The sequence below is a fragment of the Oncorhynchus mykiss genome, chromosome 25 (assembly GCF_057628025.1).
Source record: "Oncorhynchus mykiss isolate SJ-2025 chromosome 25, ASM5762802v1, whole genome shotgun sequence".
NCBI lineage: Eukaryota > Metazoa > Chordata > Actinopteri > Salmoniformes > Salmonidae > Oncorhynchus > Oncorhynchus mykiss.
The window spans coordinates 30,763,815-30,780,401 of record NC_143046.1 but is presented as its reverse complement, the minus strand read 5'-3'; the positions used below and the strand labels follow the sequence as shown (position 1 = coordinate 30,780,401).

Sequence of the window (16,587 nt, the reverse complement as noted above, 5' to 3'; positions counted from 1 at the left end):
TTCATTCCAGCTCTATTGTTTCAGTGAGGCCATAACAATATAGGGTGTTATACAGGGACTGGGGGAAGCAGGGGATGGAATCAGGGTGAGGTTAGCTAACAGAAGGGCTGGAACTGGGAGAGGGTTGGTTGGTTGGTTGGTTTGCAGTGAGGTGTAAAACAAAAAGACAGTTGACTGTGTACTTTTTCTCTTTTGTAATTTTGAAGGGCACAGACAGATACAGCAACAGGAGGATGGGAGGGGCGAGGAGAGGGATTTGGTGGGATTTATTCAGATAAATCTCTACAGGGAAAGCATGCGCAAAAACACACACACACCATAATTCATCATAGTAGCTATCTACTTTTTAACATTTTATTTGTGTTTATTATGGTAAAATAACCGTTCTGATATTCTGTTTTACATAATATAATTGCGTATGTTTTGTATATCAACATATAATTTGACTATATAAACTTGTGCAACATGTTCTCATGTAGGTTACATCATATTTTTCATAGATTGTAGTATTCCACATGTTTTGTTGTTGGAAATAAGTAGTTCAAAGTGTGCTGCTAAAAAGGTTAAATATGGCCGCTATACCAGATATGAAAGAGGAAGCGAGACACTCTACTCACTGTTTTTGTTTGTTTGTTGATTGAATGAAAGCCAATGAACTAAGTAGAACAGACCCAGCTGCTTTAGAGAGACATAGTAATGGCGTCCTTTTGTAGGCACTAACTCTGGGAAATGAATGGCGTTTTTGGATAAACGCCGAAAATAAAGTATGTGGTAAACACAGGTTTAGGAGATCTTATACGTTTTGTTCTATGAGATAATCTTCATCAGCTAACGTCACTTTTTGTGGATTTTGAAGCGTTTATGTAAAAAAAATATTGTATATTGTATAAAGGTCATGTTCACTGACTGATATTATCTTATATAATAAAACGTAGGCTATTAGATATCCTTAGCCTGTGTTAACCTCAGACCTTATTTTCGGCAATTATCCCAAAACCCTATTTTCCCCACTGGAATGGCTGAAGGAACCAGAGGTAACTAATTTCCGTTTTTTTAGGACTACAAGCTAGCGAGCTCATTTGTGTCTATGGTAGACCCACCCCGTTAAATTGACCGGAACTGATAAAAACATGTTATGGTAAACAGCCAACCATCTTTGACTATACTCATAGAGATAGATAGAGGACTCATCTTAGTATGTGTGCCATTATAGCATTTGTGACAGCATGAGCAGATCCATTGAGGCAATCTCCATTTTGAAGTAGTTCATTTTCTTCTTCACGATTGGCCGGTCCCTTCTGATGACCCAGCCAATGAAGTTGGAAGACCCGCCCAGCTGAATAAATTAAAATGGTGGAAGCCCTCAATGGCGCTGCCCATACGAAATGGGCCACTAGACGCTTCTATCATTCTCTATGGGCTATACCAAACATACTTATCTGGCTATATAAAGATACTTCCTGTAAAGGCACAATAAAGTGTTGTTCACAGGTATTTTCTTCCGTTTATTTTTTCGAAAAAAAGGCTTCGTTACAGCATTAGCAACGGATGACAATGTATCCATAGTTTATAGGAGCTTATTATCCGTTATATTTTTAGAAAATAATGAATTATCTAGCTAGCAACGTTAGCTAACGGTAGTATACCAGTTCTGGACAGCCGGGATTATTACTCATCCTACTTAAAACGCGTTGCTATATTATAACAGTCTAGAATATTGGAACCTTAATTTAAAAAGGTAAGTATCATCTTGTTTAGTCAGATAATGTATACAGTTAATGTAATTACAAGTAACTAACGTTAGTAAAACATTGACTTTTTAGTACAGTGCAGGAAACCTGACGTTGAATTCTACTTCGGGGAGAAATTAGCATTTTAATCAGGAAAGTTTCCCCTCACAACCTCTACAAACCAGAATGTTGAATAAAAAATATTTAAAAGTACTTTACCGGTTGTCCATACGGTTGGTCTTTTTAGCGTTTAGGAATGTATAATTACAAACTTTTCAAAGCGCTGGTAATTTATTCCATTCAGATTTCTATCACCTGAAGCATGTGCAGAACCATGTAAACACGAGCTCAGTAAGTATGCACGAGTCACCTGCATGTATTTGTATCTTGTGCACATGCTTCAGGTGATAGAAATCTGAAGGCACTAGCAGGATTTTGAAAAGTTTATGTGATTATACTTTCCCCATGGATATACACTCATTGGCCAGTTTATTGGGTACATCACCCCCTTCATGAAAATATATCCCACAGACAAGTGAGTCACCTGGCCATGGCTGGCACCATATATATTGAACCTTTTAATTAACTAGGAAAATCAGGGCCAATTGTGCGCTGCCCTATGGGACTCCCAATCACAGCCAGTTGTGATACAGCCCGGGATCGAACCAGTGCCTTAGACCGCTGCGCCACTCAGGAGCACTATATAAAGCAGGCAGACCGGCCTCCTGGGCTGTTTGCCTGACAGTGTCTATGGTTTACTGAGAATGGTGCAACAGTCCTGTGGGTGAAACGGATTGTTGATGAGAGAGGTCGAAGGAGAATGGCAAGAATCGTGCAAGCTAATAACGGCGCAGAACGACATCTCGGAATGCACAACTCGTTGGTCCTTGTCACGGATGGGCTATTGCAGCAGATGGCCACACCGGTTTCCACTCCTATCAGCTAAAAAAAACAGAAGAAGCGGCTATAGTGGTCATGATGAATCCTGGTTCCTGTTGCATCATGCTGGTGGCAGTCAGGATTTGGCGTAAGCAGTGTGAGTCCATGGCTCCATCCTTCCTGGTGTCAACCGTGGTGGTATGGGGAATGTTTTCCTGGCACATGTTAAGTCCCTTGATACCAATTGAGCATTGTTTGAATGCCATACCTTGTAGAATCCATGCTCCAAATAATTCGGGCTGTACTGGAGGCAAAGGGGGGCCCGACCCGGTACGGACAAATGCCAAAGAACGTTAAAATGTAATTTTATTCAACATTCTGGCTTGTAGAGGTTGTGAGAGAGAACTTTCCTGATTCAAATGCTCATTTCTACCTGACATCGAATTTAATGCAAATCAATGTTGGGTTTCCAGACAAAATCTAGGCTTACAGGAGTCGTTGAATATGGCAATTTTCCTTTAAATTCAAGAAGCAGCCATTCAACTTGCCATTAACCAGCTTTTCAAGCTTAATAATATCAAAATACGTTCAGTACTTACCAAAGAATGGAGTTTTGCTGAGAAACTGTCGTCAATTGTGCCGTTCCGGCCTGTATGTACTCCCAAAAAGGTCTAAATAAAAAGTTACATGCAACCGACAACATGCCATGTCTGGAACAAATCTATTTTTTTTGAGTAAGTGCAATTGTGTCAAATCCACCTATTCTGCACCTGTTGCAATATTATTGGAATTAAAATACACTAAATAAAGCCTATCTAGAAATATACAATCACTGTAAAAACGTACCCTATATTGTTACTTAATCTACTTACATTAAATATTATTGCATCCATGTAGCGCGGGTGAAACAACAGATTGATATGACGTTCATACTGTTGTAGGTGATCAAATCAATGACCTTTCCTACTGCTGGATCAGCTGAGAGGTGCACACTTGCTCAAAAACAATATTTAGATTATTTCCAGACAAGGCATTTTTTCAGTTGCATGTAACTTTTTCTATTTAGATGTTTTTTGAGAGTACATACCGACCGGAATGGCAGTAATGACGATAGTTGTCTGTATTTTGACATTTATTAAGCTTGAAAAGCTTGTTAATGGCAAGTTGAATGGCTGCTTCTTGGGCCAAAGGAGAATCTCCATATTCAACGTCTCCTGTAAACCCAGATGTTGGTTCAGTTGCAGAGACGCTATGTACAGTGCATTCGGAAAGTATTCAGACCCCTTGATTTCTCCCCCCCCCCCCCCACACATTTTGTTACTTTAAAGCCTTATTCTAAAATTGATTAAATATATACACTGCTCAAAAAAATAAAGGGAACACTAAAATAACACATCCTAGATCTGAATGAATGAAATATTCTTATTAAATACTTTTTTTCTTTACATAGTTGAATGTGCTGACAACAAAATCACACAAAAATTATCATTGGAAATCAAATTTATCAACCCATGGAGGTCTGGATTTGGAGTCACACTCAAAATTAAAGTGGAAAACCACACTACAGGCTGATCCGACCTTGATGTAATGTCCTTAAAAACTAGTCAAAATGAGGCTCAGTAGTGTGTGTGGCCTCCACGTGCCTGTATGACCTCCCTACAACGCCTGGGCATGCTCCTGATGAGGTGGCAGATGGTCTCCTGAGTGATCTCCTCCCAGACCTGGACTAAAGCATCCGCCAACTCCTGGACAGTCTGGTGCAACGTGGTGTTGGTGGATGGAGCGAGACATGATGTCCCAGATGTGCTCAATTGGATTCAGGTCTGGGGAATGGGCGGGCCAGTCCATAGCATCAATGCCTTCCTCTTGCAGGAACTGCTGACACACTCCAGCCACATGAGGTCTAGCATTGTCTTTTGCATTAGGAGGAACTCAGGGCCAACCGCACCAGCATATGGTCTCACAAGGGGTCTGAGGATCTCATCTCGGTACCTAATGGCAGTCAGGCTACCTCTGGCGAGCACATGGAGGGCTGTGCAGCCCCCCAAAGAAATGCCACCCCACACCATGACTGACCCACCGCCAAACCGGTCATGCTGGAGGATGTTGCAGGCAGCAGAACGTTCTCCACGGCGTCTCCAGACTCTGTCACGTCTGTCACGTGCTCAGTGTGAACCTGCTTTTCTGTGAAGAGCACAGGGCGCCAGTGGTGAATTTGCCAATCTTGGTGTTCTCTGGCAAATGCCAAACGTCCTGCACGGTGTTGGGCTGTAAGCACAACCCCCACCTGTGGACGTCGGGCCCTCATACCACCCTCATGAAGTCTGTTTCTGACCGTTTGAGCAGACACATGCACATTTGTGGCCTGCTGGAGGTCATTTTGCAGGGCTCTGGCAGTGCTCCTCCTGCTCCTCCTTGCACAAATGCGGAGGTAGTGGTTCTGCTGCTGGGTTGTTGCCCTCCTACGGCCTCCTCCACGTCTCCTGATGTACTGGCCTGTCTCCTGGTAGCGCCTCCATGCTCTGGACACTACGCTGACAGACACAGCAAACCTTCTTGCCACAGCTCGCATTGATGTGCCATCCTGGATGAGCTGCACTACCTGAGCCACTTGTGTGGGTTGTAGACTCCGTCTCATGCTACCACTAGAGTAAAAGCACCGCCAGCATTCAAAAGTGACCAAAACATCAGCCAGGAAGCATAGGAACTGAGAAGTGGTCTGTGGTCACCACCTGCAGAACCACTTCTTTATTGGGGGTGTCTTGCTAATTGCCTATAATTTCCACCTGTTATCTATTCCATTTTCACAACAGCATGTGACATTTATTGTCAGTCAGTGTTGCTTCCTAAGTGGACAGTTTGATTTCACAGAAGTGTGATTGACTTGGAGTTACATTGTGTTGTTTAAGTGTTCCCTTTATTTTTTTGAGCAGTGTATATATTTTTCATAAATCTACACACTAACCCATAAAGATAAAGCGAAAACAGGTTTTTAGGATTTTTTTGCTAAATTATTAAAAATGAAAAACATAAGTATTCAGACCTTTTGCTATGAGACTCGAAATTGAGCTCAGGTGCATCCTGTTTCCATTGATCATCCTTGAGATATTTCTACAACTTGATTGTAGTCCACCTGTGGTAAATTAAAATTAATCAAATCAAATTATATTTGTCACATGCGCTGAATACAACAGATTCACCTTACAGTGAAATGCTAACTTACAAGCCCTAAACCAACAATGAAGTTTTAAGAAAATACTGTAAAAAAAGATAAGAATAACAAATAATTAAAGAGCAACAGTAAATAACAATAGCAGGGCTATATACAGGAGGTACTGGTACAGAGTCAATGTGCGGGTAATTGAGGTAATATCTACATGTAGGTAGAGTTATTTAAGTGACTATGCATACATAATAACAGAGTAGTAGCAGCAGCGTGGGGGGGCGGGGGGCATAGTCTGGGTAGCCATTTGATTAGATGTTCAGGAGTCTTATGGCTTGGGGGTAGAAGCGGTTTAGAAGCCTTTTGGACCTAGACTTGGAGCTCCGGTACTGCTTGCCGTGCGGTAGCAGAGATAACAGTTTATGACGGGTGGCTGGAGTCTTTGACAAGTTTTAGGGCCTTCCTCTGACACCACCTGGTATAGAGGTCCTGGATGGCAGGAAGTTTGGCCCTGGTGTAGTACTGGGCCGTACGCACTACCCTCTGTAGTGCCTTGCGGTTGGAAGCCGAGCAGTTGCCATACCAGGCAGTGATGCAACGTGTCAGGATGTTCTCGATGGTGCAGCTGTTAAACCTTTTGAAGACCTGAAGACCCATGCCAAATCTTTTCAGTCTCCTGAGGGGGAATAGGTTTTGTCGTGCCCTCTTTACGACTGTCTTGGTGTGCTTGGACCATGTTTGTTGGTGATGTGGACGCCAAGGAACTTAAAGCTCTCAACCTGCTCCACTACAGACCCGTTGATGAGAATGGGGGCATGCTCGGTCCTCTTTTTCCTGTAGTCCATAATCATCTCCTTTGTCTTGATCGCGTTGAGGGAGAGGTTGTTGTCCTTGCACCACACTGTCAGGTCTCTGACCTCCTCCCTATAGGCTGTATCATTGTTGTCGGTGATCATCACTGTTGAAATCACTGTTGTCATCTGCAAACTTAATGATGGTGTTGGAGTCGTGCCAGGCCATGCAGTCATGAGTGAACAGGGAGCACAGGAGGGGACTGAGCAAGCACCCCTGAGGGGCCCCTGTGTTGAGGATCAGTGTGACGAATGTGTTGTTACCTACCCTTACCACCTGGGGGCGGCCCATCAGGAAGTCCAGGATCCAGTTGCAGAGGGAGGTGTTTAGTCCCAGGGTCCTTAGCTTAGTGATGAGCTTTGAGGGCACTATGGTGTTGAACACTGAGCTGTAGTCAATGACGAGCATTCTCACATAGGTGTTCCTTTTGTCCAGGTGTGAAAGGGGCATTGTGGTTGCAATAGAGATTGCATCATCTGTGGATCGGTTGGGGCGGTATGGAAATTGGAGTGGGTCTAGGTTTTCTGGGATAATGGTATTGATGTGAGCCATGACCAGCCTTTCAAAGCATTTCATGGCTACAGACGTGAGTGCTATGGGTCGGTAGTCATTTGGGCAGGTTACCTTAGTGTTCTTGGGCACAGGGACTATGGTGGGCTGCTTGAAACATGTTGGCATTACAGACTCAGACGGGGAGAGGTTAAAGATGTCAGCGAAGACACTTGCCAGTTGGTCAGCGTATGCTCAGAGTACACGTCCTGGCAATCCGTCTGACCCTGTGGCCTTGTGAATGTTGAACTGTTTAAAGGTATTACTCACATTGGCTGCGGAGAGCGTAATCACACAGTTGTCTGGAAAAACTGATACTCTCATGCATGTTTCAGTGTTATTTGCCTCCAAGCGAGCATAGAAGTGATTTAGCTCATCTGGTAGGGTTGTGTCACTGGGCAGCTCCCGGCTGTGATTCCCTTTGTAGTCTGCAATAGTTTGCAAGCCCTGCCACATCCGACGAGCGTCGGAGCCGGTGTAGTACAATTTGATCTTAGTCCTGTATTGATGCTTTGCCTGTTTGATGGTTTGTCGGTGGGCATAGCGAGATATCTTATAAGCTTACAGGCTAGTCCCACTCCTTGAAAGCGGCAGCTCTACCCTTTAGCTCAGTGCGAATGTTGCCTGTAATCCATGGCTTCTGGTTGGGGTATGTACGTACAGTCACTGTGGGGACGATGTCATCGATGCACTTATTGATGAAGCCAGTGACTAATGTGGCGTACTCCTCAATGCCACCGGAAGAATCCCGGAACATATTCCAGTCTGTGCTAGCAAAACAGTTCTGTAGTTTAGCATCTACGTCATCTGACCACTTTACAGAGCCAGTCACTGGTGCTTTCTGTTTTAATTTTTGCTTGTAAACAGCTATCAGGAGGATAGAATTATGGTTAGGTTTAAAGGTCCCCCCCCCCCCCCCCGGTTACATATTTAACAAACTGAGAGAAATTTGGTAAAACTGATTTTAGTTTCCCTGCATCAAAGTCCTCGGCCACTAGGAGTGCCGCCTCTGGATGAGCGTTTTCCTGTTTGCTTATGGCGGTATACAGCTCATTGAGTGTGGTTTTAGTGCCAGTATCGGTCTGTGGTGGTTTGTAGACAGCTACTAAAAATACAGATGACAACTCTCTAGGTTAATAGTGTGGTCTACAACTTATCATGAGATACTCTACCTCATGCGAGCAAAACTTCAAGACTTCCTTAGATATCGTGCACAAGCTGTTGTTTACAAATATGCATAGGCCCCCGCCTTGTGTCTTACCAGAGGCTGCTGTTCTATCCTGCCGATGGAGTGTATAACCCACCAGCTGTATGTTATTAATGTCGTCGTTAAGCTACGATTTGGTGAAACATAAGATAGTACAGTTTTTAATGTCCCGTTGGTAGGATATACGTGCTTTCAGTTCATCCCATTTATTTTCCAGGGATTGAACGTTAGCTAACAGTACTGATGGCAAAGGCAGATTAGCCACTCTTCGCCTGATCCTCACAAGGCACACCGATCTCTTTCCGCAAAATCTCAGTTTCTTTCTCCAGCGAATGATGAGGGCCTGTTCGGGTGTTTGGAGTATATCCTTCCCATCCGACTCATGAAATAAAAATGATTTGTCCAATTCGAGGTGAGTAATCGCTGTTCTTATGTCCAGAAGCTCTCTTCGGTCATAAGAGATGGTAGCAGCAACATTATGTACAAAATAAGTTTATATTCTTCCCTTTGTCATTATGGGATATTGTGTTTAGATAGGAAAAGGCTGTAATGTAACCAAATGTGGAAACAGTCTAAGAGTATATATACTTTCCTGAATGCACTCTAAGTGGTGAATAATATTCCACAGGTATTGTGACAAGTGAAATGAAAACGTTGACGCTTTAAAACCATATTTGTCTTGTTTCCACTTAGATGTCAGTGGAACTCGATGTGTTTGTGGGTAACACCACCATTATGGATGAGGAAGTCTATCAGTTCTGGCTGGATGGTTACACAGGTATTGGCCACAACATTCACCAACTCACACACACACATGACAGGACCATCCATAAAAAAAAATACTTAATCGATATCTCTAACATAAACCTTGAATTCTGTTTCCTTTCTGCCCCATCCTCAGTGAATGATGCAGTGAAGGTTCGTATGGAGGGAGGGGTATTGGAGGAGTGTGAGGCCAGTGCTGAGGTTTTGCGCAGTGACACCATGGACCAGTACAGAACCTTCCAGATGTGTGAGCGCCTCCTGCACAGCCCCGCCAAACTGGCCAATCAGCTGCTGTTCCAGATCCCACCTCATCGCCAAGCCATGCTCATAGAGAGGTGCTCCATCCTGAAACACTTGTTTTTTTTTTTTTTTTACATTTTTTTTTTTTTTACCCCTTTTTCTCCCCAATTTCGTGGTATCCAATTGTTGTAGTAGCTACTATCTTGTCTCATCGCTACAACTCCCGTACGGGGAGACGAAGGTTGAAAGTCATGCGTCCTCCGATAGATACACAACCCAACCAAGCCGCACTGCTTCTTAACACAGCACGCATCCAACCCGGAAGCCAGCCGCACCAATGCGCCGGAGGAAACACCGTGCACCTGGACACCTTGGTTAGCGCACACTGCACCCAGCCCGCCACAGGAGTCGCTGGTGCGCGATGAGACAAGGACACCCCTACCGACCAAGCCTACCCCTACCGACCACCCCTACCTACCGCTCTAACCCGAGCGACGCTAGGCCAATTGTGCGTCGCCCCACGGACCTCCCGGTCGCGGCCGGTTACGATAGAGCCTGGGCGCGAACCCAGGGACTCTGATGGCACAGCTGGCGCTGCAGTACAGCGCCCTTAACCACTGCGCCACCCGGGAGGCCTTGAAACACTTTTTAACGTCTTATCTTTCTCTGCCTTAAACGTCACCTAATCTGTCTCCCTCTCCTCCCTCTCGCCCCTCTCCGCCCTCTCGCCTCTCTCTTTCTGTAAAGGTACTATACGTTCGATGGCGTGTTTGTACGAGAGGTCCTTGGGAAGAAACTCTCGAAGGGGACCAAGAAGGACCTGGATGATGTCAGTGCAAAGACTGGTGTCACACTGAAGAGCTGCAGGCGGCAGGTAGCAGAAACCTCAGCGAGACATCTCCATTAACAATGACTACATCACGGAACTGTAACATGTCCCAAGGGTGAAATTGTCTTAGACACACAGTACTGCTGTATACAAAATACACTGTACATCAATTACTTCTTGTTTAGCCATATACAGTCCCAGTCAAAAGTTTGGACACACCTACTCATTCAAGGGTTTTCTTTATATTTACTATTTTCTACATTGTGGAATAATAGTGAAGACATCAGAACTATATGTGCTACTGAAATAGCACATATGGAATAATGTAGTAACCAAAAACAGTGTTAAACAAATCAAAATATATTTGAGATTCTTCAAAGTACCCACCTTTTGCCTTGATGACAGCTTTGCACACTCTTGGCATTCTCTCAACCAACTTCAACTGAAATGCTTTTCCAACAGTCTTGAAGGAGTTCCCACATATGCTGAGCATTTGTTGGCTGCTTTTCCTTCACTCTGCGGTCCAACTCATCCTAAACCATCTAAATTCTGGTGATTGTGGAGGCCAGGTCATCTGATGCAGCACTCCATCACTCTCCTTCTTGGTCAATATCCCTTACACAACCTGGAGGTGTGTTGGGTCATTGTCTTGTTGAAAAACAAATGATAGTCCTACTAAGCACAAACCAGATGGGATGGTGTATTGCTGCAGAATGCTGTGGTAGCCATGCTGGTTAAGTGTGCCTTGAATTCTAAATAAATCACAGAAGTTTCACCAGCAAAGCACACCCACACCATCAGACCTCCTCCTCCATGCTTCACAGTGGGAACTACACATGCAGAGATCACCCGTTAACCTACTCTGCGTCTCACAAGGCAGTTGAAACCAAAAATCTCAAATTTGGACTCATCAGACCAAAGGACAGATTTACACAGGTCTAATGTCCATTGCTTGTGTTTCTTGACCCAAACAAGTCTGTTCTTCTTTTTTTGTTGTTGTTTTTTTCTCTCTCCAATTTCGTGATGTCCAATTGGTCGTTACAGTCTTGTTTAATTGCTGCAACTTCCCTATGGACGAAGGTCGAGAGCCGTGCGTCCTCCGAAACAACCCAACCAAGCCGCACTGCTTCTTGACACAATGCCCACTTAACCCGGAAGCCAGCCGCACCAATGTGTCAGAGGAAATACCATACACCTGGCGACAGGGTCAGCGTGCACTGTGCCCGCCCCGCCACAGGAGTCACTAGTGCGCGATGGGACAAGGACATCCCTGCCAAACCCTCCCCTAACCCGTACGACACTGGGCCAATTGTGCGCCGCCCCGTGGGTCTTCTGGTTGCGGCCTGCTGCGACAGACCCTGGACTCTTAACCCAGAATCTCTAGTGGCATAGCTAGCCTTAGACCACTGGGGAGGTCCAAGTCTCTTCTTATTATTGGTTTCCTTTAGTAGGGGTTTCTTTGCACTCTGAAGCATTTATTTGGGCTGCAATTTCTGAGGCTGGTAACTCTAATGAACTTATCCTCTGCAGTGGAGGTATCTCTGGGTCTTCCTTTCCTATGGCGGTCCTCATGAGAGCCAGTTTCCTCATAGGCTTGATTGTTTTTGCAACTGCACTTGAAGAAACTTTCAAAGTTCTTTACATTTTCCGAATTGACTGACCTTCATGTAATGATGGACTGTCGTTTGTCTTTGCTTATTTGAGCTATTCTTGCCTTAATATTGACTTGGTCTTTAACCAAATAGGGCTGTCTTCTGTATACCACCCCTACCTTATCACAACACGACTGATTGGCTCAAATGCATTTAGAAGGAAAACAATTCCAAAAATGAACTTTTAACAAGGCACACCTGTTATTTGAAATGCATTCCAGGTGACTACCTCATGAAGCTGGTTGAGAGAATGCCAAAAGTGTGCAAAGCTGTCATCAAGGCAAAGGGTGGCTGCTTTGAAGAAACTCAAAAATAACATCTATTTAGGTTTGTTTAACACTTTTTTTTTTTTCTTTGTCTTTTTTTTTGGGGGGGGGGGGTTATTTCATAGTTTTGATGTTGTCACTATTATTCTACAATGTAGAAAATATTAATGATAAAGAAAAACCCTTGAATGAGTAGGTGTCAACTTTTGACTGGTACTGTACGCCACTCACAGAATAAGGGAATATGCTAACACAGCTCAGCTCAACATTAGTGAGACCGTCCTGCCTGTACAGATTATATGAGCTACAGAGCTCGAGACACTGTAGTTCTAAGACCAAATGCCACTGTTTTTCACATGCACACTAAACCTTTTCTGAATGATCCCCTTTTCTCCCAGTTTGATAACTTCAAGCGTGTATTCAAAGTTGTGGAGGAACTGAAGGGACCCCTGGTGGAAAACATTCGTCAGCACTTCCTTCTCTCTGACAAGCTGGCCAGGTAAAAGTAGAATTTACTATTCAATTTGATATAATCTTGTCATTTATTTTGTACACTTTGACCTCTTTAAAAAAATAAAAAAAAAAACTCCCCTGCATCTCCTCTTCTCAGGGATTACGCTGCCATTGTTTTCTTTGCCAACAATCGCTTTGAGACGGGGAAGAAGAAGCTGCATTATCTTACATTCCAGGACTTTGCCTTCTGTGCAGGGCAGCTCATCAGCAACTGGACCGTGGGAGCATTGGGTGAGTCCCTAATCAATTGACCTGCAGTTGTGCACTGCAATCATTCCCGAGTCCTTATGAGGCCCGCATTAATTGGAGTTATGTTTCTTTTTTTTTTACTGTCACAGCACTGTTACCTAATACGGCAATATCAGATGTCTGAAGTAGTTTGTCTTCTCAGATAACATGGTGGAAGACATGGACGTGGATCTTGAGAAGGAGTTCTTACAAGATCTAAAGGAACTGAAGATTTTAATTACTGACAAGGATCTGCTGGACCAGCACAAGAGGCATGAGCGTGGTCCATTAGTTATTGATTGCCTGATATAGTTTCCTGTCAATAATTCACTTTTTTCTTTCTCTCCGTATTTTTTTGTGTATATTGTATGCGTTTCAATATTATGAATGACAATATTCAGTAGTATCCCTCATGCCCTTGCTCCTGTTTCTCTCATTCCCTCCGCCCCACTCAGTTTGGTGTGCACGGCTCTCCGGGGGAAGACCAAAGCATTTAATGAGATGGAAGCCAACTTCAAGGTGAGTGACGACACATGCTTGTGTTAACCAACAGGACTGCTAACGCTTCAACAGACCACACAGTTTCATAGAAGGTGATGTCCAGTCCCGCCTACTACAAAAATCTGTAAATCAGTCCATAGAAAGTGTGGTAACCATGGTTATATGGGGTCAAATGTGCACACCAATTGTCTTATTCAAACAGTTCACTTGAGTTGAATTATTTCTAAACTGCTGTATCAAAAACCTTTTCAAATTATTTGATAATTATTTGAAACAACCTCTACTCTCTCTTCATCCATAGAATCTCTCCAGAGGCCTTGTCAACATCGCTGCCAAATTAACCAACACGAAAGACGTCAGAGACTTCTTTATTGATCTGGTGGAAAAGGTATGTAAGTAAATCATTAGTAATATACATTAGTGAATGTTTTTAGTCAGAATATTCAACTCTGGCTCTGGCTTATCAGGCCAATAAGGTCTATAGACTTTTGTGCTACCCATGAGACTGGTGTAATCTCTCTCTCTCACTCTCTCTCACACTCTCACTCTCACTCACACAGTTTATTGAGCCGTGCCGGTCAGACAAATGGACAGCAGGAGACATGAGGCTCTACCTCACTCACTACACTAACTCTGCACACATTCTTGACACATTCAAGTGAGTAACATATTACCTTTGTATATGCAATGTATTTATAACATGGACATCCCTTCAAATGAGTGGATCTGGCTTTTTCAGCCACACCTGTTGCTGACAGGTGTATAAAATTTGAGCACACAGCCATGCAATCTCCATAAACAAACATTGCTTTACTGAAGAGCTCAGTGACTTTCAACATGGCACCGTAATAGAATGCCACCAAGTCAGTTTGTCAGTTGTATGCCCTGCTAGAGCTTCCCCGGTCAACTGTAAGTGCTGTTATTGTGAAGTGGAAACGTCTAGGAGCAACAACGGCTCAGCCGCGAAGTGGTAGGCCACACAAGCTCACAGAACGGGGCCACCGAGTGCTGAAGCGAGTAGTTCCAAACTGCCTCTGGAAGCAACGTCAGCACAATAACTGTTCATCTGGAGCTTAATTAAATTGATTTCCATGGCCGAGCAGCCGCACACAAGCCTAAGATCACCATGTGCAATGCCAAGCGTCGGCTGGAGTGGTGTAAAGCTCGCTGCCATTGGACTCTGGAGCAGTGAAAATGTGTTCTCTGGAGTGATGAATCACGCTTCACCATCTGGCAGTCCGACAGACGAATTTGCCAGGAGAACGCTACCGGCCCGAATGCATAGTGCTGTAAAGTTTAGAGCAGGAGGAATAATGGTCTGGTGCTGTTTTTCATGGTTCAGGTGCCGGGGGAAGACACTACAGCATAAAATGACATTCTAGACGACTTTGTGCTTCCAACTTTGTGGCAACAGTTTTGGGCAGGCCCTTTCCTGTTTCAGCATGACAATGCCCCCGTGCACAAAGTGTGGTCCATACAGAAATAGGTTGTTCGAGATCGGTGTGGAAGAACTTGACTGGCCTGCAGAGAACCCATGACCTTAACTCCATCGATCACCTTTGGGATAAATTGGAACGCTGACGTCAGTGCCCGACCTCACGAATGCTCTTGTGGCTGAATGGAGACAAGTCCCTGCAGCAATGTTCCAACATCTAGTGGAAAGCCTTCCCAGAAAAGTGGCGGCTGTTGTGGCAGAAAAGGGAGGACCAACTCCATATTAATGCCCATGATTTTGGAATGAGATGTTCGACGAGCAGGTGTCCACAGACTTTTGGTCATGTAGTCTATTATGCTGCCTGGCATGCATTAAGGGCCTGACTGTTTTTAGTGTGTGCTTGCATAATGTATGTATTTCATATCCCAGTTGTCACCAGTGGGTGTCACTGCATCTCTCTCCATGTGTCTTAAACTATAGTTACCTTGTTTCTCGCACAGCCACTCTGGAATGTGGTTAACAGTTTACACAACCCTGCACCACGACACACTCAACAAATACATATTTATCAGACAACCATATTATAATAGGCCTCTCATTAAACTGAATAAGCAAAGATCGCTCCATATTATGGAACTTGGCCAGCTCTCATAATGAGAATTTGTCTTGAGTTTTACACGTTCCACATATCTCTCTTTCTCTCTCTCTCTCTCTCTCTCTCTCTCAGACACCAGGTAGTGTGGGACAGGTACATGGGAGTGATCAAAAGCTGCATCCTCAAAATGTACCATGACTGAGATGTTGCCTCGCTCAACTTCCTGTCCTCTTTATATCCGAGTCATGTTGTCTTTTTTTTTTTCTCCTCTCTGCAGTCGTCATATAAATCCTCCGCTCCCTCTGTCAGATGTTTTCCTCCAATCCTAGTGCCCACATTTCTCCTTTCTTTGTCTTTCTGCTGTTTTGTTTACTTTCCTTCCTCCCTCTTTTCACTCTCACTCCTCGGTCTGTTCTGACACCCTACTCTGCAATGTCATCTTGCATATCATATCATCTGTGTTGTGTACTGAACAACAATATAAACGCAACATGTAAAGTGTTTGTCTCAAATTTTGTGCACAAATTTGTTTACATCCCTGTAATTCATCCACCTGACAGGTGTGGCATATCAAGAAGCTGATTAAACAGTATGATCATTACACAGGTGCACCTTGTGCTGGGGACAATAAAAGGTGCAGTTTGTCACACAACACAATGCCACAGATGTTAAGTTTTGAGGGAGTGTGCAATTGGCATGCTGACTGCAGGAATGTCCAACAGAGCTATTTCCAGAGAATTAGATGTTCATTTCTCTACCATAAGCCGCCTGTAACCGGCCTCACAACTGCAGACCACGTGTAACCACGCCAGCCCAGGACCTCAACATCCGGCTTCTTCACCTGCGGCATCGTCTGAGGAGGGGTAGGGGGTGTGCTGAGGATTATTTCTGTCTTTAATAAAGCCCTTTTGTGGGGGAAAACTCATTCTGATTGGCTTGGCCTGGCTCCCGAGTGGGTGGACCTAGCTCCCAAGTGGGTGGGCCTATGCCCACTCATGGCTGTGCCCCTGCCCAGTCATGTGAAACCCGTAGATTGGGGCCTAATGAATTGAATTCAATTGACTGATTTCCTTCTATGAACTAATACTCAGTAAAATCATTGAAATTGTGGCATTTATATTTTTGTTAGGTATAAATAAAATCAACTCATTTTATACCAACAGTCTCTTGGCCCTGATTGTAT

At 44.1% G+C, this 16,587-nt stretch overlaps 1 protein-coding gene across 2 annotated transcripts; it reads left to right on the top strand.

Moving 5' to 3' along the window:
• The first annotated feature begins 1,374 nt into the window (after positions 1-1,374).
• Positions 1,375-16,564, top strand: LOC110504979 (acidic fibroblast growth factor intracellular-binding protein B). 2 transcript variants are annotated; one of them, XM_021583896.3, is made up of 11 exons: positions 1,375-1,738; positions 9,074-9,158; positions 9,282-9,480; positions 10,133-10,259; positions 12,531-12,631; positions 12,743-12,876; positions 13,037-13,145; positions 13,329-13,392; positions 13,676-13,762; positions 13,935-14,032; positions 15,537-16,564. In XM_021583896.3, exons 2-11 carry the CDS (start codon positions 9,074-9,076, stop codon positions 15,604-15,606), a joined length of 1,074 nt encoding a protein of 357 aa, XP_021439571.1. In that variant the 5' UTR covers positions 1,375-1,738; the 3' UTR covers positions 15,607-16,564. The 2 variants fall into 2 exon arrangements, with proteins under 2 accessions (XP_021439571.1, XP_036826368.1); XM_036970473.2 differs by having other exon boundaries at positions 1,414-1,491.
• The last annotated feature ends 23 nt before the right edge of the window (positions 16,565-16,587 follow it).

What these genes read in the sequence shown, in the direction of transcription:
- LOC110504979 (XM_021583896.3), top strand. Translation starts at nt 9,074, where the DNA reads ATGTCAGTGGAACTCGATGTGTTTGTGGGTAACACCACCATTATGGAT. An exon ending in CAAGCCATGCTCATAGAGAG is followed by an intron (nt 9,481 to 10,132) that starts GTGCTCCATCCT and finishes CTTTCTGTAAAG; the next exon opens with GTACTATACGTTCGATGGCG. An exon ending in CTGGACCGTGGGAGCATTGG is followed by an intron (nt 12,877 to 13,036) that starts GTGAGTCCCTAA and finishes TTGTCTTCTCAG; the next exon opens with ATAACATGGTGGAAGACATG.